General features: G+C 36.2%; 1 protein-coding gene across 1 annotated transcript; it reads right to left on the bottom strand.

Annotated features, from left to right (window-relative positions):
* Nucleotides 1-22,622: 22,622 nt before the first annotated feature.
* Nucleotides 22,623-23,450, bottom strand: LOC132226361 (rRNA-processing protein FCF1 homolog). The gene has a single exon (XM_059681079.1). It carries the CDS (start codon nucleotides 23,429-23,431, stop codon nucleotides 22,835-22,837), a length of 597 nt encoding a protein of 198 aa, XP_059537062.1. The 5' UTR covers nucleotides 23,432-23,450; the 3' UTR covers nucleotides 22,623-22,834.
* Between the last annotated feature and the right edge of the window lie 2,902 nt (nucleotides 23,451-26,352).

Below are 26,352 nucleotides of genomic sequence, written 5' to 3'. Positions count from 1 at the left end.
GGAATATTTTAAGCATTAAGTCAGTTTAAATGTTCACTATTATTAAATACTTAAATCAGATAAAATAGGACATTCTCTTCAGATAACTACATTTATTACAATATTGATGATCTCTAGCCATTACATAAAATGAATTTAATATAATATTTGAAATGATTTTGATTTATTTAGATAGCATTGCTATTCAATTTGTGTAAGTTTTTAATTCAATAATTTTCCTTGGGAATACCATTTTGATATATAAAATTTGTTTACCCAAGAGATCAGACAACATATAAGAGCACTGTAAAGAATATATAAATTTTAGAAACTCTCTCTTACCTAGAAATTCCTTTTATATTATTCTCTCTTTAGAAATAATATAAAATTATTTTTTACAGGTAGAATTTTAATAATGGTTTTCCATTTAAATTACTGTACTCAGATATATTTTTTAAAATATTAAATTCAGTTTATAAAATTATATGAAAAAAGCATAAATGATTTGAAATAGTACCTCATTTGAACTAGTTTCTATCAAGCAACCTTAACATTCTGTGATAGATCATAAATATAGCATTAAAAATGTAATGCAAATTTAATTCCAAACTAAAGATAAAAATTTGTTTTAGCTTAAAATTGACAATATAAAATATAGCTAATTTTTAGTTTAGATTATCCATCTTTTAAAGCAAATCTTATCTAATAAAGAGGGAATATGCTAATTGACCCTCATGCTGTCGCAAAGAAGGCAGCACCCACAGCCAATAAGGAGGAATATGCTAATTGCTGCCCCACCCTCAAAGATGGCAGTGCCCAGTCCCCTCAGTCCCCCAGCCATCCAGGGCTGGCCTGAGGCACAGGCAAGCCTCAGATGGCGGCTTCCCAGCTGCCCAGGGCCGCCCAAGGCTCATGTAACCAGGGCCGGCCTAGGCTTGAGCTGCTGGCAGTGGCAGCAGCAGAGGTGTGATGGGGGCATCGCTTTCCCTTGATCGCCAGGTTGCCTCCCTCCCCTGAGGGCTCCTGGACTGTGAGAGGGGGCAGGCCGGGCTGAGGGATGCCCCCTCCAGTGCATGAATTTTCATGGACTGGGCCTCTAATATAAATATATTACTGAGATTCAAATGAACATAGTAATGAAAAATTGCTGTTTCTTATCATGTTATAGTAATAGTTTCTAAAGATTTGTCATTTCATGGCATCCTAGTATGTCTATATATTCTCTCTAACCATCTCATTCTTTTTTTATTGATATTCTTAGTGGAAAATAAACATATCAATTTAATAGCTATAAGACATAACATGAATGCTTTTTAAAAAGAAGAAAGTGAAGGGAAACATGGGCAGGTGGAGTGTAAGTAAGGAGAGATAGAGAAGAGGAAGTAAAAGTAGCTTCTAGCAAAAGACATATTGGTAGTAAGGAAAAATCTTTGAAAATCTTCATCATTCTTCCATAAAAGTGATAAAAAGATAAGAGAAAATTATTAGTGGCATGCTGGCTACCTTGGAAAACTTCCAGGACAAATGAAAGTCTCATGCTTGACTTTAATATATCAGTGAAGAATGAGTTTCTGTAATGGGTTAGAGCCATAAGTTAATTGATTACTCCCTAGGATCCTCACAAAGAATACTATATTACTCAAAGAGAGGAAGACTTCATCCATCCTTATATTTGCCTCAGCACCCAACATAAAATAGTGTCCAACATATTTTTAAAACAGTAAGTTTGTAGAAGTTGTATACTGACCTTCTGGCTCTATTATTCCAGAAATTACACTATAAGATGTGAAAGATTTGAGCAGTTTGCCTTTGCTTATTAACCATACCAGTAAATCAGTCCTAACCATCAGTTTTCAAAGACAGGCAAGTCTGAATTACAAAATAAAAAAGCATAAAAAAAAAAAATCCCCAAAACAGAAGCCAGCTATCCATACTTACCTTAAGGGTGAAAGATAAATCTGAAGACGTTTAAAAAGAGAACAAAGTAAAATATATATTAATTGTGCTTAATACAAATTTTTTTTTTTAATTAAATCTTTATTGTTCAGATTATTACATTTGTTCCCTTTTTTTCCCCCCCCATAACTCCCCTCCTCCCAGTTCCCGCCCCACCCTCCACCCTCACTCCCCACCCACTGTCCTCATCCATAGGTGCACGATTTTTGTCCAGTCTCTTCCCACATCTCCCACACCCCTTTCCCCCCCAAGAATAGTCAGTCCATTCCCTTTCTATGTCCCTGATTCTATTATAATCAACAGTTCATTCTGTTCATCAGATTATTTATTCACTTGATTCTTAGATTCACTTGTTGATAGATGCATATTTGTTGTTCATAATTTGTATCTTTACCTTTTTCTTCCTCTTCGTCTTCTTAAAGGATACCTTTCAGCATTTCATATAATCCTGGTTTGGTGGTGATGAACTCCTTTAGCTTTTCCTTATCTGTGAAGCTCTTTATCTGACCTTCAATTCTGAATGATAGCTTTGCTGGATAAAGTAATCTTGGTTGTAGGTTCTTGGTATTCATCACTTTGAATATTTCTTGCCATTCCCTTCTGGCCTGCAAAGTTTCTGTTGAGAAATCAGCTGACAGTCGTATGGGTATTCCCTTGTAGGTAACTGAGTTTCTTTCTCTTGCTGTTTTTAAGATTCTCTCTTTGTCTTTTGCTCTTGGCATTTTAATTATGATGTGTCTTGGTGTGGTCCTCTTTGGATTCCTTTTGTTTGGGGTTCTCCACGCTTCTTGGACCTGTAAGTCCATTTCTTTCACCAGGTGGGGGAAGTTTTCTGTCATTATTTCTTCAAATAGGTTTTCAATATCTTGCTCTCTCTCATCTTCTGGCACCCCTATAATTCTGATGTTGGTACGCTTGAAGCTGTCCCAGAGGCTCCTTACACTATCCTCACATTTTTGGATTCTTTTTTCATTTTGCTTTTCCGGTTGGATGTTTTTTGCTTCCTCGCATTTCAAATCATTGACTTGATTCTTGCGCTCCTCTGGTCTGCTGTCGGGAGTCTGTATAATATTCGTTATTTCAGTCCGTGTGTGCTTAATTTCTAGTTGGTTCCCCAATATAAGATCGAGGGTCTTATTAGTTTTCGTGTAGATCTCATTAAGTTTATCGGCAGCTTCTAAACAGTTCTTGAGAGACCTTAAAAGTGTGGTTCTGAACTCTATTTCTTCCATTGACAATTTTGTCCTGTTTCTTTGTCTCCGCATTTTGTTATGCTTCCTTGGTGCACCCCCTAGTGGTCTTTGTTCACAGTCTTATAGATAAATCTTGATTGTTGTAGCTAATTCCAGGGAGAGTTTGACCTCCAGGCCAAGTGGCTATGAGAATCAGCTGTGTCAGCAGTGAGAGAACTTCTGTCCTCTAGGGAGGTGCTAATCTAGCCTTTGCCTGAGGCTATCCGGCAAATGCCTCTGGGCAGGGCTTGGGCGGGGCGGGTCGCACAGGATCAACAGGGTGGGCTGGAGAGAGCAGTTATGGCGGCTCTCAGTCCTGTCCCCAGGGGCTCTGCCTCTCTGAGTCCCAGCACCCGCTGCAAAGCTGGGAGAGAAAGCTGCACTCGCTCTGACCGAAGCCAGACAGTCTCGCTTCTCCCGTTTGAGTCTGGGTCCCTAAAGACTCGCCTGGATCTGGAGCTCAGAGTCTGCGACTCCCTCCCGATTGAAAACGCCAACCACGCCCTCCGCCGCCAGCCCGCTCCGCGCACTCCGCACCTCAGAATTTGACTTCAGCACTGCGCCTCCTCTGAGTGTCCGTATGCGTTTCTCTTTCCTCCTAGTTGTAGGACTTCCACTCAGCCAGCGTTCCTGTGGTTCTGGGTGATGTCCGTTCCGTGTTTTAGTTTCACTTTTGAAGTAGTTGTTCAAAGCAGCAAACTCCGGCGTTAACCTATGCCGCCATCTTGGTTCTCTCTCGTGCTTAATACAAATTGATTAATAATTTTAGGCCATATACCTGGTCTTCGGCTCAATTGAGATAATGCATTTGAAAGTATTTCATATAAACAAAAATTTTACTTGGAATCATTTAAAGTCAGGTCAATAACACATATTGTGGAACTCTGTAAAATGAATATGCTAAAATGTTTTCTTGATAGTTAAATTGTAATTATCGTACAGAATACTCAATTAGATGTCAGCAAACTGTGGACCATTGGGAAAATCCAGCTCATCTTCTGTTTCTAAAATAAATTTTTATTGGAACACAGTCACATGAATTTCTTTTTTTTTTTTTAATATATTTTATTGATTTTTTACAGAGAGGAAGGGAGAGAGATAGAGAGTTAGAAACATCGATGAGAGAGACACATCGATTAGCTGCCTCTTGCACATCTCCTACTGGGGATGTGCCCGCAACCCAGGTACATGCCCTTGACCGGAATCGAACCTGGGACCTTTCAGTCCGCAGGCCGACGCTCTATCCACTGAGCCAAACCGGTTTCGGCGAATTTCTTTTGTATGCCTATGATTTCTTTCATGCTATTATTTCAAAGTTAAGCTCCTTTATCAGAGATTGTATGATCTGCAAAGCCTAAAATATTTATTATCTGTCCTTTCCCACAAAATACTTGCTGGCCTCAGTACTAAGCTATATTTTCAGTAATAGTCTGCCTTTAAAAAAATATTTTAGAGAAAGAGAGGAAGGAAAAGTGAGTGAGAAAGAGAGAAAGAAGAGAGAGAGAGAGAGAGAGAGAGAGAGAGAGAGAGAGAGAGAGAGAGAGAGAGAGACATCTATTTATTCCACTTACACTTATTTGTGCATTCATTCATTGCTTCTTGTATGTGCCCTGACTGGAGATCAAACCCATACCTTTGGTAGATCAGACAACACTCTAACCAATCCAGTTACCCAGCCAGAGCTAGTCTGTTGTTGTTTTTTTGACACAAATCTATAAGTAAAAATAAATTTAACAATTAAAAGATTAACAGTAACTTGCTTCTTAGGTTTTATGGTTATTCTTGTCTAAAAGTAGTTAGTAATTAATCTTTACAAAATTCCTCTAATTATACTTTATACCTTATTAATTTAACAATCAGAGTGAAAAAATATGAATCCTAAAAGTCCTTTTTATAAAAGGAGGAAATTGGACAAGATCTCAACTGTCAAGAGTTAAAGTTACATGATTCCATAGTTCAGTCTGAGATATTAAGATTGAGGTTCCTCACCAACTTCAGCAATGACGTTAAGTATAGTGAACTATTAGACATTAGACAGGGTCATGATAAATATCTAGTTTCACTTATATTAGCTAGATACTAATTCTCTAATATAATACTATTGTAAAAAACTTTACTATGTTCAAATATGTATCTTTGAATTATAATGGAATTTACCATGATAATGTTCTGATTTTCAAAACTTAGCTAATCTGTGAAAGCACACACAAAATTAATTATTTATATATGAACCTTAAAAATATTTCAGGTAATATAAATAGCAGAGACTAATTACTACAACAACTTAATATAATTTTCATATTCTTTTCTAGGAGGAGGGAGAACACTCTAAATGTAGTTTTTCAAAGACATAAAACTTTAGAGATGCTTAGTAATGGCTTGCTTGAAAATTTCAAGAATCTGAATGAATATATATATATATATATATATATATATATATATATATATATATATCAATAAGGAAATAAAAGAGAGAGAAATTGATTTTCTTGAAATAGCAAACAGTTCCACAACATTTTATCACTACAGATTAAAATTATACTCATGCAATTTCTCATTGACTCATTCATTGTTTAACCATGTGGTGTTTACGCTAAATTTGTAAAAATTTCCAGTTTTTCTTCTGTTGTTGATTTTTTAATATTTATCTTTATTGTTGAAATTACTACAGATATCCCTTTTCCCCCACATTGATCTCCTCCACCACCACCCAGGCCTTCACCACATTATTGTCTATGTCCATGGGTTATACCAGTGGTCGGCAAACTGCAGCTCACGAGCCACATGCAGCTCTTTGGCCCCTTGAGTGTGGCTCTCCCACGAAATACCTACTTCTGTGCATGGGCCACAAAGTTTCAATCACATTGTACGTGCGTGCCGCACGTGGTATTTTGTGGAAGAGCCACGCTGGAGGGGCCAAAGAGCTGCATGTGGCTCGCGAGCCGCAGTTTGCCGACCATGGCTATAGTAACTCCTGGGCTCAAAGTTTGAACCTCACATGAGACATGTAAGGTTCTCCCCCCTCCTTCCTTATACTCGCCCCTTCCAAAAACCGACTTCTGTGTATGGGCCACGAAGTTTCAATCGTACTGTACGTGTGCGCCCACAGTTTGCTGACCACTGGGTTATACATATACTGGCATGCACAATCTCTTTCCATCACTCCCCTCTCTCCTTCCCTCTAAGTCAGTTGTTCTGTGGTCTGGATCTATTTTGTTCATTGGTTTATTGTGTTGATCAGATTTCACAAATAAGTGAGATCATATGATACTTGTCTTTCTCTGATTGGCTTATTCCATTAGCATAATATTCTCCAGGTCCCTCCACGCTGTCTCAAAGAGTAAGAGATCCTTCTTTTTAAGTGCTGCATAGTATTCCATGGTGTAAATATATTACATCTTTTTTTATCCACTCATCTACTGATGGGCACTTAGGCTATTTCCAGATCTTAGCTATTGTAAATAGCACTGCTATGAATTTAGGGGTGCATATATATTCTTTCTGATTGGTGTTTCAGGATTCTTAAGATATATTCCTAGAAGTGGGATCATTGTATCAAATGGCAGTTCTATTTTTTACTTTTTGTGGAAACTCCATACTGTTTTCCATGCATCAGTCTGCATTCCCACTGGGAGTATGCTAGGGTTCTTAGCTCCATTCCATTTCATTTACAGAACACACCTTATCTGATTTAAAATTTTAAAAATGTAATCACAATGTTTTGCTGCTTAAGATATAAGTTATCCTGGAGAACATTGCATGTTCACTTGAGAAGTATTTGTATACTACTGTTGTTAGGTACAGTGTTCCACATGTCTCTTAGATCTTGTTGATTTATAGTGTTGTTCAGGTTCTCTTTGTTGTCCACTCACCTGCCTGCCTGCCTGATTGCTCCTAACTGCTTCTGCCTGCCAGCCTGTTCATACTCTAACCACTCTCCCGTCAGCCTGATGGACACTTAACTGCTCCCCTGCTGGCCCAATTGCCCCTAACTGCCCTCCCTTGTCAGCCTGGTCACCCCTAATTGCCCTCTCCTGCTGGCATGGTTGCCCTTAACTGTCCTCCCCTGCAGGCCTGGTTGCCCCTAACTACCCTCCTCTGCAGTAGTTGTCACCCCCAACTGCCCTCCCCTGATGGCCCAGTCACCCCTAACTTCCCTTCCTTGCCAGCCTGGATGCCCCTAACTGCCCTCCCCTGCCATCCTGATTGCCCCTAACTGCTCTCCCCTGCAGGCCTGGTTGCCCCCAACTGCCCTCCCCTGGAGGTCTGGCCCTCCCCAACTGCTTTCCCCTGCTGGCCTGGTTACCCCTAACTGCTCTCCCCTGCTAGCCTGGTCGACCACAATTGCCCTCCCCTGCTGGATATCTTGTGGTGGCCATTTTGTGTGTCGGAGTGATGGTCAATTTGCATATTACCTCTTTATTATATAGAATATTTTCATCAAAATATAATGTTCTTTTTGTTTCTTGTAATGTTTGTTTTTAACTTATTATCTAAAGTTTATGCACTCATATTTGTAAAATCAGTCTAACACTCTTTGTTACTATTTGCATGGAAGGTATTTTTTTCACCCTTTCACTATCAACCTATCTGCTATCTGTGTCTTCAGATATAAAGCAGGTCTCTTGTAGAAGCATATGGCTGTATATTTTTTTAAAAAAAAAACTATTTTGAAAATCTCTGCCTTTTGATAAAGAGCTTCTTTATGGCTGCGTTCAATTCTCTTTTGTTTTGATTTTCAGCAGTGTGATTACAATGTGTTTCAGTGTAGTTCTCTTTGTCATAAATTCATTTCTAAAAATTTGGAACATTTTTGGCCTTTATTTATTCAAATATTCTTTCTACCCCTTTCTCTCTTCTCCTTCAGAGATTCCCATTATACAGATGCTGGTCCTGTTGATGGTGCCATGCAGGTCCCATAGTTTGCTTATTTTTCATTCTGCCTGATAAAACCTGTAGTAAAAACCTCTAGTAACTATTTACTTCAGTTATCATACTTTTAAGCTCAATAATTTGTATTTGGTTCATTTTTATAACTTCTATCTCTTTGTTTATATTCTCATTTTTTTCCTCCTATATCATTTTCCTGGTTTCTTTTAGCTCTTTGAGCATACTTGAAACACTCATTTTAATCTTTTTCTTTAGCAGGTCAATTTTCTGAGCTTCTTCGGGGACACTTTCTGTCAATTAATTTCATTCCTGTGAATGAATCGTATTTTTCCATTTCTTTGTATATCCTGCAGTTATCTGTTGAAAATCGGACATTTGACTGTTACAATATGGTAACTCTAGAAATCAGATTCTCCCCTTTCCCTAGAGTTTGCACTTTTGGATAGTTGGAGACTGCAGTCATCCTTTTGTTCAGTGACTTTTCTAACCCTTTTTGCAAAGGTTGCATTTTTTTGTCATATGTGGCCATAGTATTCTCTTTTCTTTAGCATAAGTTCAGCTAGCGTTGTGACAGAAATTTCCTTGAATGTCAGGAGCATGTTAAAGTTACCTTTTTCTTGATTCAGTATTCACTTGGCTGCCATAAACCTCTGTCTGTTATCTGAAGGCCTGATAAAATTGCTTGTGAGAGTTTCTGTTTGTTTTTCAATGTTTCTCTGGAGAAATGGCATTTTGGAGCTGCCTAGTGCACATTTTTGCTGATGCCACTCTTCTGTATTAAAACTTTTAATTTAGTGAAATGTAATAGATTTTTGCAGAGGTAAGGTTTAGGATACAAAGATGTACCATATAGGACCTTATTCATTTACTTAGATTAGATTATAATTAAGTGGCTAAGATTATCCTGCATATATATAATTATATAGGGGTATGAACAAATAAATAACGAGTAAAAAGTGATGAATATCAAAGCTGACAGGATTCCCTACTAAAATTAGGGTTCTAATACTAAGTTACACATGAAGTTTACCTGCTTTTTAGCATCAGATCATTTTGACGATAATTTTACTTTTATTTGGTGGCCGTAATTCTACATACTATTGATTATATAGTATCACCTTCACAACCATTTAAAGCATAATTTATACTAGGCTTTGAGGGGGGAAAATGAGATTTTTAAACTTTAAAAGGGTGGTCTTACTATCCAGAATCACAACATAACAGACTTACCATAGAACTAAGCTACATTTTTGCAGCAATAATAATTTTCATTCCACCATTACTTCCTTATTTTAAATTCTGAAAAATGCTCACTCAGTTTATTTAAAACTATATTTTCTTAGAAGATAAAATAATCTTAATTTTTGTCAAATAATATATTGCCCATGAACTTGGACCTTATCAACTGTTGATCTGAATTAAACCTTGTAAGTTGTTACCCTAGCAAGATCAGAGTGAATCTAGGGAAATCAAATGATGATAAAGTACATGCTGTTAATTTTCTAATTCCAGCCAGTTTTTATCCTATTTTATATAAGTTGGCTTCCATGGTAAGGTTACCTTAGAGTAATGCTCAGAAATATCTGGTTCTTTGTGAAGTAAAATATATCTGACCAATATGGATTCTTGTTTATTTCTGTACCTTATTAATTTACAAAGCAACCATTATCCATATACATATATAATTATATTTAGTTTTTATTAGACCTGGGTTCTTTGGTTATAAACACCAGAAAATAATGCTGTATGGGTTAATGAAAAGACAGTTAATCAAATGGAAATTGGCAGTTTAAATAATCAGTATATAGCTGAGGAGCCAAAATCAGAACAGTAATGAGTACTTCGAAGATGCCAGATAGCAGAAGTTAACCATATTTTGAGGGCATTTCAGCAGAGATGAATCAATTCCCAAATTTTCTATTTTACTTGTGATTGCATACAACAGCAAAGGATTCAGAGGCCGTTAGGACTTGCCTGGATCGTGAGTCTACATTTTAAGGAGGACAGGCCAACTACAAGCATCGTATTGGAGAAGGTATAATTCTCCCAGAGAATATATAAAGAGACAACCAAAAAAAGCACAGATATTAGGTCATTAAAACACTGTGTATCTATATCTATATGAGATTATCTATATGAGATTATCTATATGAGATTATCTTCCTGAAAAAAATTTTTGACATGTACATTCAAAATAAAACGTAATATTTTTGTGTGTGATTTAAAGTTACATGTTGTATTCCTGTACATTGTTCACTTGAAATCTCTTCAATCTCACATTTTATGATAAATTCAATAGGAAGGTTTAAAAGGTCACGATAATAAAACTAAATGACTCAAAGTTTTAACAGTTAAGCTTATTCTGTGTCAACAGTATCACTTTGATCAAACTTTCTTCACTTAAAAGATGCTGTGATATAGTTAAGAACTTGAGGCTGGTATTTTTCCTTGAAGACTAATAAATCACTTAAGTAAAAGTTAATAACTTTATAGTCTCTAAAAATAGTGTTTTTTTTTCTTTTTATAAACCTTAGTAAATAGATGTTATCCTTTTCAGTAACTAAAAATAAAATAAAATGATTACTTTCCCAGAAAATTCTATTGGTATCATAGTCATTAGTTACATACATTCTACAACCTACACATATTAGATGATATTTAGTGGCATTTTATTCTTCCATCCAAGATAAATACAATTCATCAGAACTTTTAATGGTTGATAAGAAAGATTCTGTCATAAAAAAATGAAATACTGTACTAAGTGATGTCCTATAGAATCATGTCTATTTAAAAAGAAAGTATGGATTTTTCAAAGTGCAGACTAGTGACCTGAAGATTACATATATACTATTATTAAATGCATAATACAAGTGTAATTATCACAGAATTGGATTCATTAGTTTCTCAAATGCCTTCAAAACTTCAAATAAGGGAAAATAATCTCGGAGAACCAAGATGGCGGCATAGGTTAACACTGGAGTTTGCTGCTTTGAACAACTACTTCAAAAGTGAAACTAAAACACGGAACGGACATCACCCAGAACCACAGGAACGCTGGCTGAGTGGAAGTCCTACAACTAGGAGGAAAGAGAAACGCATACGGACACTCAGAGGAGGCGCAGTGCTGAAGTCAAATTCTGAGGTGCGGAGTGTGCGGAGCGGGCTGGCGGCGGAAGGTGCGGTTGGCGTTTTCAATCAGGAGGGAGTCGCAGACTCTGAGCTCCAGATCCGGGCGAGTCTTTAGGGACCCAGACTCAAACGGGAGAAGCGGGACTGTCTGGCTTCGGTCAGAGCGAGTGCAGCTTTCTCTCCGAGCTTTGCAGCGGGTGCTGGGACTCAGAGAGGCAGAGCCCCTGGGGACAGGACTGAGAGCCGCCATAACTGCTCTCTCTGGCCCACCCTGTTGATCCTGTGCGACCCGCCCTGCCCACGCCCTGCACAGAGGCATTTGCCCGATAGCCTCAGGCAAAGGCTAGATTAGCACCTCCCTAGAGGACAGAACAAAGACCACTAGGGGGTGCACCAAGGAAGCATAACAAAATGCGGAGACAAAGAAACAGGACAAAATTGTCAATGGAAGAAATAGAGTTCAGAACCACACTTTTAAGGTCTCTCAAGAACTGTTTAGAAGCTGCCGATAAACTTAATGAGATCTACACGAAAACTAATAAGACCCTCGATCTTATATTGGGGAACCAACGAGAAATTAAGCATACACGGACTGAAATAACGAATATTATACAGACGCCCGACAGCAGACCAGAGGAGCGCAAGAACCAAGTCAATGATTTGAAATGCGAGGAAGCAAAAAACATCCAACCGGAAAAGCAAAATGAAAAAAGAATCCAAAAATGCGAGGATAGTGTAAGGAGCCTCTGGGACAGCTTCAAGCGTACCAACATCAGAATTATAGGGGTGCCAGAAGATGAGAGAGACCAAGGTATTGAAAACCTATTTGAAGAAACAATGACAGAAAACTTCCCCCACCTGGTGAAAGAAATGGACTTACAGGTCCAAGAAGCGCGGAGAACCCCAAACAAAAGGAATCCAAAGAGGACCACACCAAGACACATCATAATTAAAATGCCAAGAGCAAAAGATAAAGAGAGAATCTTAAAAACAGCAAGAGAAAGAAAGTCAGTTACCTACAAGGGAATACCCATACGACTGTCAGCTGATTTCTCAACAGAAATTTTGCAGGCCAGAAGGGAGTGGCAAGAAATATTCAAAGTGATGAATACCAAGAACCTACACCCAAGATTACTTTATCCAGCAAAGCTATCATTCAGAATTGAAGGTCAGATAAAGTGCTTCACAGATAAGGAAAAGCTAAAGGAGTTCACCACCACCAAACCAGGATTATATGAAATGCTGAAAGGTATCCTTTAAGAAGAGGAAGAGGAAGAAAAAGGTAAAGATACAAATTATGAACAACAAATATGCATCTATCAACAAGTGAATCTAAGAATCAAGTGAATAAATAATCTGATGAACAGAATGAACTGTTGATTATAATAGAATCAGGGACATAGAAAGGGAATGGACTGACTATTCTTGGGGGGGAAAGGGGTGTGGGAGATGTGGGAAGAGACTGGACAAAAATCGTGCACCTATGGATGAGGACAGTGGGTGGGGAGTGAGGGCGGAGGGTGGGGCGGGAACTGGGAGGAGGAGAGTTATGGGGGGAAAAAAAAAGGGAACAAATGTAATAATCTGAACAATAAAGATTTAATTAAAAAAAAATAAACTTCAAATAAGGAAAATTGTTTATGTTTAATTTGTTTTTAAGGGAAAATCCTGATGTTTAATTTCCTCTTATCATGGCTACTCTATTTTTTTTTTTTTTTGATGCACAGCATTGATTAGGACCTTCAGTCCAATGTTGACTAGAAGTAGAAGTAATGGTAATTCATGTGTGTGGTTTTTTTTTCTTCTTTTAAAGATAATGTATATAATATTTCTCCATTAGGAATTAGGTTTGATATGAGAATTTAGTACACATCATTGTTTTCATGTGGGAAAAGACTCTAAGATATATATTTGCTTGGATGCATTTTATTGGGAAGTCTTCTTAAATACCTATGAAGGATGATGGATCATGGTGTGGCTGTAAAATTAAACAAACAAACAAACAAATAAATAAAAACTCATTTGCTACAAAAGGGATTTCTGAGTTCCTTCAAAATTGTCTCATATACAGAAAAGTGGCCTAAGCCTTTGTACACGCACAATGACCAATCATGAATTTGGGTTTCACCAAGGAAAAGGGCATATAGTATTATTTTGGTAAACCCTTTGCCTGAGTGAAATGTACCCAGAGACTCAGTTGTGAGCTGTTAGCAATTAACTTTCCTGTCCACAGGAGCATGGGTGCCTGGTGTTGAAGGGGGCAATCTGAGATATGGAATCAATTATGAATTGCAATTCAACTCTTACCACTTGTGTCCGCTTGCTGAAAATAATAAAGTCAACCCACAAGGTAAGATTCTGCTTGGTTTATTTTTTCTGGGGATAATTACAAGAGAACAGTAAGTGGAATGAGCTATAGACCCCTTGCTTCTGTTACAACATCAGCAAATATCTTTGCTGCTGTTCTAGGTGACTTTCCTGAAGGGAGTAACACATTTCTAATATTTTTGAGCCTTTGATTGCTATGATTTTACTGGTCTGTGGTCAAAAACTTTTCTGTGCTTGTCCATCTACCATAAAAATTATGAAAGAGTGCATGAAGAGATACCTAATCAATCATGCAGGTACCAAACCAATTTCCCTGTACCTTCATTTGGTAAGACCACCCCTATTTCTTTCTAAAAATCAGACTTTATTATCCAGGTCAGGATGGAATCTCAATTTTGCCAGCTGCCATGTGGTAAAAAGATTTCAGAGACATTGGGCAACAATTGTGGATTAAAGGTTAGGAGATCGTCATTGGGTCTGTTGTAGAAGAATTTCCCCTTTGAGGGGAAATGTCTGTAAATTCTCAGAGCCTGGAGTTGTTGGGCCAGGAAACACTAAATCAAAGTGATAGCTAGTAGAGAACCCCTATTCCATCTCTCATTTTCCATACCTCTGCTTTCTATTTTCTATTGTGAACAAAGAAACATTTAATGTTCTGCAGGTTGAAGGACAGAACATTATCATTCCTCATGGTATTAGCTTCAATCTAGCATCTCAATTGCACCTTTAAAAGATCTTTAACACTTTTAAATATTGGCAGTTCTGGTTAAAGAACCAGTGGATTCCACAGTCCCACTCCCACATTTTTTTTTTCTGTATTATTTTTCCCTTTGTAAAATAGGTTCCTTGATCCAACGTGGTTTTATGCAGAATCCAGACTGGTGGACATAAAAGACTCTTTAAGCTATAATTAGTGGTGTTTGGTCTATCTTTGTGGGCTGAAGCAACAAATGTCTCTTTTGATCTAAAACAACAAATGTATTGATATAAAACAATGATATAGTATCAGGGGCTCAACCTTTTTATCTGCTGCTGGAGGTTGTAGTGGTGGAGGCAGCTGAATCAGCCTTGAAGAGGAGAAGGCTATTTTGGTATAGTTTTTGCACCTCATCTCTGCCATCAGGGTTGCTTCTTTTGTGCACATATTGTACCAGCCCAAAGTGCCCATTGATAAGAGGCAAACTGATCAATTCATTTCTTTTTAAGTGCGGTTGCTCTCCGATGAGTGTTAGCATGCATTAAAAAGATCTTGGTACTTAGTGCTTACTTCTTGAGATCTTTACACATGTCTTTTCCACAGAGCTGTTGTAAAATATCTTCAAATCTTCCTCCTTCTGGAATCCTCACCCATGACCCAGGTTATGTGCCATTGTCCATGACTCCATATGTATTCTTATCCAAGTCATGTATTTTTCAATGCAAACATGTTGATAACCCAAGCTTTGTCTTTTGGAAGATTTTTTCTTCATCACTATCCTTCAGGGCCACTCTGAATGTAGTCATTTTCTATGTTAGTGTGATTAATGTATCAGTAGTTTGTTTTCTGCTTTCACCCAGAAACTGAGCCGACCTCTCTGTGAAAACAGTTTAGCTGTTTTACTCCTCTGTCATCTGGGTGAAAGGATATCTCACTAGGCCTGGTATCACATAGGTAAATAACATGGGCAGCTTGTGTCTCCTATTGCTGGTACCCAATCCTGGATATATTTTCATCTGATAATAGATTGTTAGGCAGTCATTTCTTATAAATTGGTATTTCTTATGGAACACTAATCGTGATAATGTAGTTCTGGCCACGTGGTCATTTGATGTGCCAGAGTCAGATGCTCTGTCTCTACAAGGGTCCAGTAGCACACCAGAAACTGTTTCTCAAATGTATGATTTATCTGTTTCAGACAGCGTGAACTTGCTCCAGAACCTTAGGTACCTATGTTGTGCTTTTCCTATTAGAACTTATCAGAACTACAATGGGAATTTTCATAAAAACATTCTAGTAACAATAGGGTCTGCCATGTTGCTAGATTATAGGGCTGTTTATGACCAAGCCTGAACCTGCTACAAACCCATTTCTAGCTTTGGACTCCATTGCCACTCTCCTTAATGTCTTAGGTTGTTTGTATGTTTGAGGAAATATGCTGGAAGCGCCTCTTACCTAAGGAAGATACCCTTTGAAAAATTAGAAACACATTTGAAACTATATCTAGTATATTTTATATCCTATGCCAGGGGTCCTCAAACTACGGCCCGCGGGCCACATGCAAATACAAATATTGTATTTGTTCCCATTTTGTTTTTTTACTTCAAAATAAGATATGTGCAGTGTGCATAGGAATTTGTTCATAGTTTTTTTTTTTTTAAACTATAGTCCAGCCCTCCAATGGTCTGAAGGACAGTGAACTGGCCCCCTGTTTAAAAAGTTTGAGGACCCCTGTCCTATACTATAAGGTTGTTCAATACTAAAAGGAACAGAATCTATGTAGTAGAATGTTAACAATTTAAATAATCCATGTAACATACCTATATATTCAATTTTTTTATTTAATGCTATTTTAGTTACTACAATATAGTGTTTTACTTATATTTATAAAAATGTTATATTCCTATTAAAATAGTATTTTTTAATTCCATAAATAAGTTATTACTATATTAAAAGTTTAAGAAAAGGCAACATTTATTCTATATAATAAAAGGCTAATATGCAAATCGACTGAACGGCAGAACAACCGGTCACAATAACGCGCAATGACCACCCGGGGGCAGACACTCAACACAGAAGCTGCCCCCTCGTGGTCAGTGTGCTCCCACAGTGGGAGCTGGGCTCACAGCTGGCAAGTGCAGCGGCAGTGGCGGGAGCCTCTCCCGCCTCCGTGGTAGCACCAAGGATTTCCGACTGACAGCTTAGGCCCGCTCCTTGTGGACATCCCCCGAGGGCTCCCAGTCTGAGGGCTCCCAGACTGTGAGAGGGCGCAGGTCAGGCTGAGGGACCCCATCACCCAAGTGCATGAATTTCATGCACCGAGCCTCTAGTATGTAATAATGAACTACATTTCAATTATATAAACTCCTGAGAAGAGTCATCTATATTCACTACTTCAAATTTCTCTCCTCTTATTATTACTTAAATTCACTTCAAATGTGTTTCCTCTTACCTCTCTACTGAAACTACTTTTACCCAGGTTGCTTAACATCACCACTATTATTAAATACAATTGCCAAATCTCAGTCTGTATTTGTACTTGAATTGCATTACCGCTTAGCACTGTTATAATTCTTGCTTCTTGAAGCATATCTTTTACCTTTAATTCCCAGGTTCCACACTATTACCTATGTTTTTCTTATCTCACTGAGACGTCTCATCTTCCTGTGCCGGTTTCACTAATTACCTTGACTCTGAAATTCTGGCACACTCCAGGGCTTGTTCTCTGGATCACATCTATTTTCTAGGTACTTTTACTCATTTGGTATTCTCATCCACTCACTTGATAGGATTATTCTCAGGGAATGCCCAAATTTATATATCTATCTGGGGCCTCTCCTCTTAATTATACATGTGTATATTAATCTCACACTCAAGACCTCTATTTGAATAACCAATAGGCATTTAATTTTTTTAAAAAATATATATTTATTTAAAATTAATTTTTAGGGTGACATTGGTTAACATGAAGTTAATTTTAATCTAAAAATATATTCTTAAATACATGAAATATTAGCATGATTAATTTGTACAGACAGGTATGTGCAGTATTTATATTCCTAATTTATGTATTGTGGAATTCAAATTATAAAGTAGAATTTGAAAACAATTAAGGCAATCTGGTAACAGAGGAAAAAATGTTTTAAAAAATATATAGAAAAGCTAAGTAGTTCAAGCATGCTTTATTATTTTAAATATGTAAGTTATAGAGAACATCCATATAGATATTTTGGGTATCATAGGCTGAAAAATATGGCACTTTTTGACAGTGACTGATAGAGGAGGTAGAATTCAATGTAAATAATTTACTTTTACTTTTAAATAAATTTGGGGGAAAATTAAAATGCAAACATAGAAAATATTTGTTATTTTGTTGTAATTTATTTTCTTTCATTGTTATCTTTAATTAATTTTATTATGGTAACATTGGTTAATAACATTACATAAGCCCTACCCAGTTTGGTTCAATGGCTTGAGCGTCAGCCTGCAGACTGAAGGGTCCCGGGTTCAATTCCAGTCAAGTGCACATGCCCCAGGTTCTAGGCTTCATCCCCAATAAGGAGCATGCAGGAGGCAGCATCAATGATTCCCTCTCATCATTGATGTTTCTATCTTTCTCTTCCTCTCCTTTCCTCTCTGAAATCAATAAAATATATTTTTTAGAAAATAACATTACATAAATTACAACTTTATAATGCACCATCTGTATACTCTATTGTGTGACCTCACCCAAACGTCTAATCTCCTTCCATTACCATATTTTTGACTACTTTTACCCTTTCCTTTTCCCCCTCCCCCCTTCTCTTCTGGTAACCAGCATTCTGTTATCATTATCCATAAGTTAGTTTCCTTCTTGCTTTTGTTTTGCCGCCCATATTTGAGTAAAATCATATGGTTATTGTCCTTTTTCATCAGACTTATTTCGCTTAGCACAGTACTCCTCAGGGTCCATCCATGTCATCACAAATGACAATATTTCATCTTTTGCATGGCTGAGTATTATTCCATTATATATAGACATATAATTACCAGCTTCAAGTGAACTTTAAAAATAGCTGAGTCAAGAAGGCCTGGTGCAGGAAGCAGGGGCAAACTAGAAGGGGGAAAAAGGGGAAATATGTAATACTTTCATGCTTTCAACAATAAAGATTTAAAATATAATAATAATTTTAAAAATAGCTGAATGATGCAATCTAACTTAAACATCAGATTAAATGTGCGAATATAGGAGTGTTTAATATACAGAAATTACATTATATTCCACAAAGGCCAATATACACCTTTGTGCATCATTGAGCATTTGTAAAAAGTGACCCATTCTACTGTTGATAAGAGCATTATGTAATACACAAGCATAATTTAATGTTAGTGGAAGTTAGTCAAGTGCAACAGTAGGGAAATGGATGTACATATGTTCATCTTATTCAGACTCAAGCAAGAATATTTGCTTTGTCCAATTAGCGAATTCCAGTGGAGAACTGAAGAGAATTTATAGAGGTCTGTATTTTTTTATTTAAAATAGTTTTATTTATTTTTTCCTTTTTATTGAATTTATAGGGTGACACTGGTTAATGAAATTATACAGGTTTCAGGTGCATAATTTCACAACACATCATCTGTATGCTGTATTATGTGTGTTCACTATCCCAAGTCAAGTTTTAATATGTACTGATTAATGACAAATTATTTATTGCTAAATTAACCCTGTATGTTAAAAAATTATGATGGAATAAGGAAGAAAAATAAGATATATTTTTAGGGAAGTGATCATTTTTATATTTCATTTGCTACAAAGTCTCACTATAATATGAACAAATGTTAGTATACTATAAAAAATGAATGGAATTAAATAGGATACACTTTTGACATAAGCAATCTCTGGTGAGTAGGATGGATGGAATAGGGAGAATCACTGAACCAATATTTATCACATTTATAATAAAAATACTTAAATAAAAGAGAACATGCACATAAGTGACAGTTTTGAGTTTGAGTGATAAAAATTACTCATATTTTAATAATCAAAGTTCAGAAAAATACTTTGTATTGATAAAGAAATCAAGTGTCATGGGTGTTTAAATCTCTCTTGATATTCAATTTGTATCTGGATGTCTCAATTAATATGGAACTTACAATTGAAGAAAAGATATTAACATGAGAGTTCAATAGCAATATTAATTTTGTGTGTTGCCACATATTTCTTTTTAAAAAAATACATATTTTATTGATTTCTTACAGAGAGGAAGGGAGAGGGATAGAGAGCTAGAAACATCGATGAGAAAGAAGCATCAATCAGCTGCCTCCTGCACACCCTCCACTGGGGAAGTGCCCACAACCAAGGTACATGCCCTTGACCAGAATCGAACCCGGGACCCCTAAGTCCGCAGGCCGACGCTCTATCCACCAAGACAAACTGGTTAGGGCGCCACATATTTCTTCAAGGCATCCTCACAATATAGGAATGGAATATGAATTATTTCCCAAATGAAAATGTAAATATATACACTTATTTATTTTCTTACCACACACACCCCCACACCCCGTTTTTGTTTTTGGTTTTGGTTTTTTTGCATTCCTGAGTATTCAGCTTAAGGTCTGTATCAAAATTCCCCAGGCCAAAGGTCTGACCAAACTATATTAACAACCACTTTTCCTTTTCAGATTATGTACTGCTGAAAAGAAAAAAAAAAAAAAGAAAACTGGCAGGTTAGGTTTCAGAACTCCACAGGCAACTCAATCAGTTATATGAAAATTTTTTAACAAGTTGAAATAATATCTGGTCTTAAAAGACCTTTAGACACTATAAATGGCAATAAGAGTAAGCCAGACACTGCAGGCCACCCCTATCCCCCAGCACATGCCCTCACCCCCCCCCTCCCGTGTCTGTGACCATTGGTTATGACTATATGCATGTATATAAGTCCTTTGGTTGATCTCTTATCTCACTCCCCACCCCTCCATCCCCTGCCTTCCCTCTGAAGTTTGATGGTCTCTGGATCTATTTTGTTCATCAGTTTATGTTGTTCATTATATTCCACAAATGAGTGAGATCATGTGATATTTATCTTCCTCTGACGGGCTTATTTCACTTAACATAATGCTCTGCAGTTCCATCCATGCTGTTGCAAATGGTAAAAGTCCTTTGTTATAGTGGCGTAGTATTCCATTGTGTATATGTACCACCCTATGTTAATCCACTCATCTACAGTTGGCTTTTTCCCGATCTTCACTATGGTAAATTGTGCCACTATGAACATAGGGGTGCATATATCCTTTCTGAGTGGTGTTTCTGGTTTCTTGGGATATATTCCTAGGAGTGGATGACTGGGTTAGATGGGAGTTCCATTTTTAATTTTTTGAGGACACTCCATACTGTTTTCCACAGTGGCTGCACCAGTCTGCATTCCCACCAGCAGCAGACACTGCAGGCTTTTGTTTAAATAGTAACACTAGTAACAAAACTAATAGATGGAAACATGGTGTAAGAAATATACTATAAGGTAGATTTATCTGGTGATAAATTATACATAAGTAAAAGTCACCTCACACTTATGATTACACCAATTATAAGGGATATTTGTGCAATTACTTTTTTAAAACCATGATTATTCCTCCTTATCCATTTTTCTTCTTTATTGAATTTATTGAGGTGATCCTGGTTAACAAAATTATACAGGTTTCTGATGCACAATTCTATAACAGCTCATCTGTACATGGTATTGTGTTCACAATTCCAGGTCAAATTTCCATCCATCACCGCCCCCTTTACCCATTTTAGATTAACATATATATGTACGTATGCATACATATGTATATTTATTTATATAGCATCAACCACCCTCCTTTGTACTGATGAGCAATTGGTTATGCTGATGATGCTATGGATGAGTAACTAGCAGTCATTTAAGTCTGAGTAGTAGAGTGTCAATTTAAGTGACAAAAGTAGGTGATCATACTTTAGTTATGATCTGTCTTACTACTTTATCCAATAAATTTTTTAAAATGCATCTGTATTTTATCCAGAAATAAAACTTTTTATTTGCTTTGTCCCAGTTCATATAAATAAGCCTATCTTAATCCTTTAAAACAGTGTTGATGATTAGTGACTTATCTGGAAGTGATAGGAAGTAAAGAATTTCAAGTTGCTTTTTTAAATATAACTAAAATAATAAATGTTGACCTAATTTATAAATTTGAAATTAAGAAGTTGTTATACACTTCTAAAATGGAAAAACAAAACTAAAACACTATGCTTTTTGCTAACAAGATGGGAGCAGTACAGAAGAGCAAAACATTTCAGATCCAAACTGGTGTTACTACATTATCGGTCACCACGAAGACTTAAAGTGCCAGCCACACTAAAGATTGCAAGTAGATTGATCTCTAGAAATTTTAGTGCTATGGTCAGAAACATGAAGGATGATTGAGCTCCTGTTTCCAATACCAAGCCTGCAGAGACAGTCAATGCTAGAGGCAAAATGCTGCTGAGAATTCGGTATGGACTCTAACAGTTCTCTCCCAGGCACCCTCAAGAGAAAATGACAGAATCTGTAGGAAACTGTGTAATGAAAAGTCATTTGTGAAGCACTGGGACCTATGCCAATAATTCAAGTTCTTGAACCACAATATTTAAGTATTTCAACAAGGAGATTTACTAAGATATGTAGGTATGCTATTTCAATATGGAAAGATATGATATGTATTTAACCCCATGCTCCTCAACAACAACATAGATTATTAGTTATTCATAATAAGGGAAACAATTCATAAAACACCAAAGATAAAAGGAGATATCAGGGTTTAGATAGCATTGTATATTAACTAATTATTTTTGCATTTTTTTTCCTTTCCTCATAGCCTCATCGTTTCAGATATTTTAGATGTGTATGCTCACTTCCTTAGGGAAAATAGGAGGCAGGACATAGGGAAAAACTAAGAGTCAATTTGTACAAGATTCATATTTCTGTTGGAAAGTGGGATTCTTCAGTTGTGTAATGACTCTGGGATTTAGAAATTCTCAGTGATTGAGATCATCTCATTGAAGAAGTACACACAAATTATTTAGCATGATGAGCAATGAGCAAGACTACTTAAATATGTAATGGAGAGTACCCTGACCACTTTTACTATACATATCTTTAAACATTCTGAAAATTAAATATTTTTATCATTTTATAATAATAACAATAACAAAAACAACAATAACAGGTATTTATATTTATTGAGCTGCTCTTTAGAAAACTATCCCTAGTAAACTAATGTTTGACCTTGGCGCCAAGGCAGCCTGTGTTCAGTTTCCAGCTCTTTCTACTACTGCTGTGTGCCCGGAGGAAAGTGGCATAAGATCTCTGTGCTTTAGTTTTCTTATTTTTATTTATTTTTTTTTTAGCAGTCATCTGATTTATAAAAAGATGTAACAAAATTTTAAATGATACAAAATATCATTTTCAAAACAACATCAAAATCATTTTCAAAACACCACCAGAAAGTGATTGTATTTAACTGTTCTCAGCTCATAACAGCAAATGTGTGAGTGGCGCAATAATGCATGTTGTAGCATGTTTAATAAACCTGCAAAGGAGAAATTTGGTTGAAGGAAAGCAGAGAAACTTTGTCTTAAGTATTAGAATCGAGGGGCTCCATAATCATCTGGCATCCGCTCAATGTTGTACCTATGGTTAGAAATGTACATGATGGGAACTCCAGGGATCTTCCTGATTCTTCGTTTAAGGTCCCGGTCAACTGTGGCCACAATATAACACTTGTGCTGAGTTACTCTCTGTACTAAACAGTCATCTGCATAGGTTCCTTTGTATGAGCATGGTAATCGTTCAAATCTTGGATCCTTGGCGATCCTTAGAGCCACTCGATACTTCTGCCCCAATTTCTCAATTTCAGCCATTACACAGTCAGTTATACAAGGGATACACTTGGCATAGAGACAATCCATCATTGACTGCACTAAGTCCAGTTTGGCCTTAATGGAAAAGTTGATAAAGTTGGTATCAACCAGGATGTGGTAAGGTGGGCCTAGCTGTGTGTTATATTGGAAGAATAAGCAGGAGGGGTGTTGGGGGACTTCTCTTTCTTTGAGTGCACTGGGATCTTTCTTTTCTTTCTTTTTAGGTTTTAATCTATCCTTTTCTTTAAGCCTCTGATCTCTGAGACTAAGCATTCGCTTCATGGTCGCATACTTCCTTGTTTTCTTTTGCTTCCCCATGTTCACGCCGCACTCTTGTTTCTTCTATTTATTTATTTTTTTTTAAATATATTTTATTGAGTTTTTACAGAGAGAAAGGGAGAGGGATAGAGAGTTAGAAACATCGATGAGAGACAAGCATCCATCAGCTGCCTCCTGCACACCCCCTACTGGGGATGTGCCTGCAACCAAGGTACATGCCCTTGACCAGAATTGAACCTGGGACTCTTCAGTCCCCAGGCCGACGCTCTATCCAGTGAGCCAAACCGGCTAGGGCAGTTTTCTTATTTTTAAAATGTGGGTAATAAAAAACAACTTCCTCACAGAGTTGTTATGAGGATTTAATATTTGTTAAGGCCCTTAGAATTGTGCCTGCCATGTACCATGACATGTGGCATGTCTTGTGGTATAGCACGTGACATGGCTCTGGCTTGTCTATCACCCTAGAAAGCCAAGAGCAAATGATTCTAAGGAGATATTCTCTATCTTTAAATTATTTTATTATTTTTGCTCAGAAAGCCTTAAACATGATAAACAAAACAGAATTATTTTTCTAGAATTTAATCATACCTCTAGAATCTACATATTTAACCAACAAATTATGCTAAGATATTTAAAGCTTTTTAATGTGACTTCTAAATGTATATACTTATAATATAATATATATTATATATGTTATATATACTATATACTATATACTATATACTATACACTATATACTATATACTATATAACATATAACACATAACACATAACACATAACATATAACATATAATATATAACATGTAATATATATTTAGAAGTCATATTACAAGAAATATATAGGAATTGAAAATTGCCCAGGTATGATGTCATAGTTCACAATAGAGCCTGGAATAGGAATGTACTTTGTGACTCATGTGGTAAGAAATTTGACAGCATGGTGTGTGAAAAAGGGCAAAGTATAGGATCCGGACTTTTGGGAATTCTAACATTTAAAAAAAAAATACAGGAAAGAGTTGGCATGTGTGAGTGAAAGAGAGTGAGAGGGAAGGGGGAGGGGAGGAGGAAGAAAGATATGAGAATGTTTTTCATAGTGTATATATTCCCAGAGCCTTCTTGGAATTCGCAGTTGAATGATGGTTTACAATTTTATTAGTTTACATGAGCCCCTAAAAGTTTCTGGAACATTAGCCATTCCAGTCATCCTGTCTTTGTTCTTAAATCTAATGGGGCTGTTCATAAATAAACTTCCACATTACCACTGAGAAATTCTACCACTATGCATTCTCTCTTATAGAAATTTACAGAGAGTGAGTGATATTTGACCTAACTCTTAGAAATCATGGTCCAATGGGCTGGATCTTCCCCATTCTAAGTTTCCAGTGTCTTAAGGAGTTTATTTCTCACTAGGAAGCCTCTATCTATTTTCGTATAATTCGCTAAAGGAAACTATAACAAACCATTCTGGTTTTTTTTTTAAATTGCTAGTAATTATTTGGTTGCATAAAAATATAAGGGAATAATTGATCTTCAAAGTTATACTCAGAATCATCCTAATTATTTGGGAAAAAAAATATCCATATAAGAATGAGTGAAATCATACATTTAGGTACTATAACCCATTGTATACCCATGGGACCAATATATTACCTGGATTTCAATAATGATATTGTTTAACATACCCTCCCAGAGGGCCAGGGTGTTGCATTATAAAACTGACCAGACCCTCTGAACAGTTTTCCAGTGCCGGTTTTGATTAGATTTTACAACACCCACTTGTATCCCATGTGAAAACTGTGCCCCAATTACTGCCTGAATCACCTTTGGGAAACCTTCTATTAAGTTTTGTTAATAACTCTAGGTCACATAAATATTTTATCTGGAGAATTACTTTCCTAAGTATGTATGAATTATGTTAATACCTGAATCACTATTATTATTTATTTTATGAGACCATAGTAAGTCAAAACCTCCTTTAGAAGGGAAAATGCAACATTAGATTTAATTTGTATTATAGTTAATCCACAATTGAGTTAACAATCCTTGTAATAACAGCTGATTTGTACTTTTATATTCAACATAGAGGGTCTAGTAATTTTCTATAAGACCATTTTTTAAGTTTTGGATATTTAAATGGCTTTCACACATATTAAAAATTTATGCACTTTAGAAATTGTTGCCTAAAAACTTAAAGCACAGCACAGATTCATCTTCAAAGGAACTTTACATGTATTTTATTTTATTATGTGGACTGAAAATAATTCGTGGAAAAGACCTAGTTCATTTGACAGAACCATCTCTAAAGAGAACACTCTACTGGTTAACTGCATAATAATGTCAACTTTTTTTCACGCAATGAAGCATAAGAACGTAGTAATGCATTTTAATTGAAATTTAAATATATTTTGTTGAAAACCTTTTAGTATATAGTCTTGGTAGTATTATAGCAGGAGTGCCAAAATTTTAAGGCCAAAGTGAAACAGGATCTTGATGAAAATTTAAAATAAAACCAATATAAGTGTAAATTTAAATTAAATATTAATAACAGGATACATTTTTAAGAATCAAACATGATTTTTTTTCCTTTTTTTACTCTTCTTCAGAAAATATATAGAAATAGTTTTACAAATAAATAATAATGGAATATTAATTTCCTCTTTATAATTCTACTTAACTTTTATCTTCTTGAAATTTAGTATAATTAGATGAATAATTCTGTAAAACAATAGCATAAATCCCAACTCGTGTCTTTGCCAACACGCTTGAAACAGCAATAGATTAATTTGTTAGCCTGTAAGGAAATATCAAATTCAAGCCATTAAGTGCAAAAAAGTGCAAATTTTCAAATGCATTAAGTAAATATATTAGAGACAATATCAGCTGACTACAGATTCTGTGACATATGGGTGAATGGGAAGAAAAGAACAGAATATAGGTTTGTACTCCAAAACAACATAAT

Source organism: Myotis daubentonii, chromosome 2 (genome assembly GCF_963259705.1).
Source record: "Myotis daubentonii chromosome 2, mMyoDau2.1, whole genome shotgun sequence".
NCBI lineage: Eukaryota > Metazoa > Chordata > Mammalia > Chiroptera > Vespertilionidae > Myotis > Myotis daubentonii.
The sequence above is the reverse complement of the archived record's forward strand: the minus strand, read 5'-3'. Positions and strand labels throughout refer to the sequence as shown.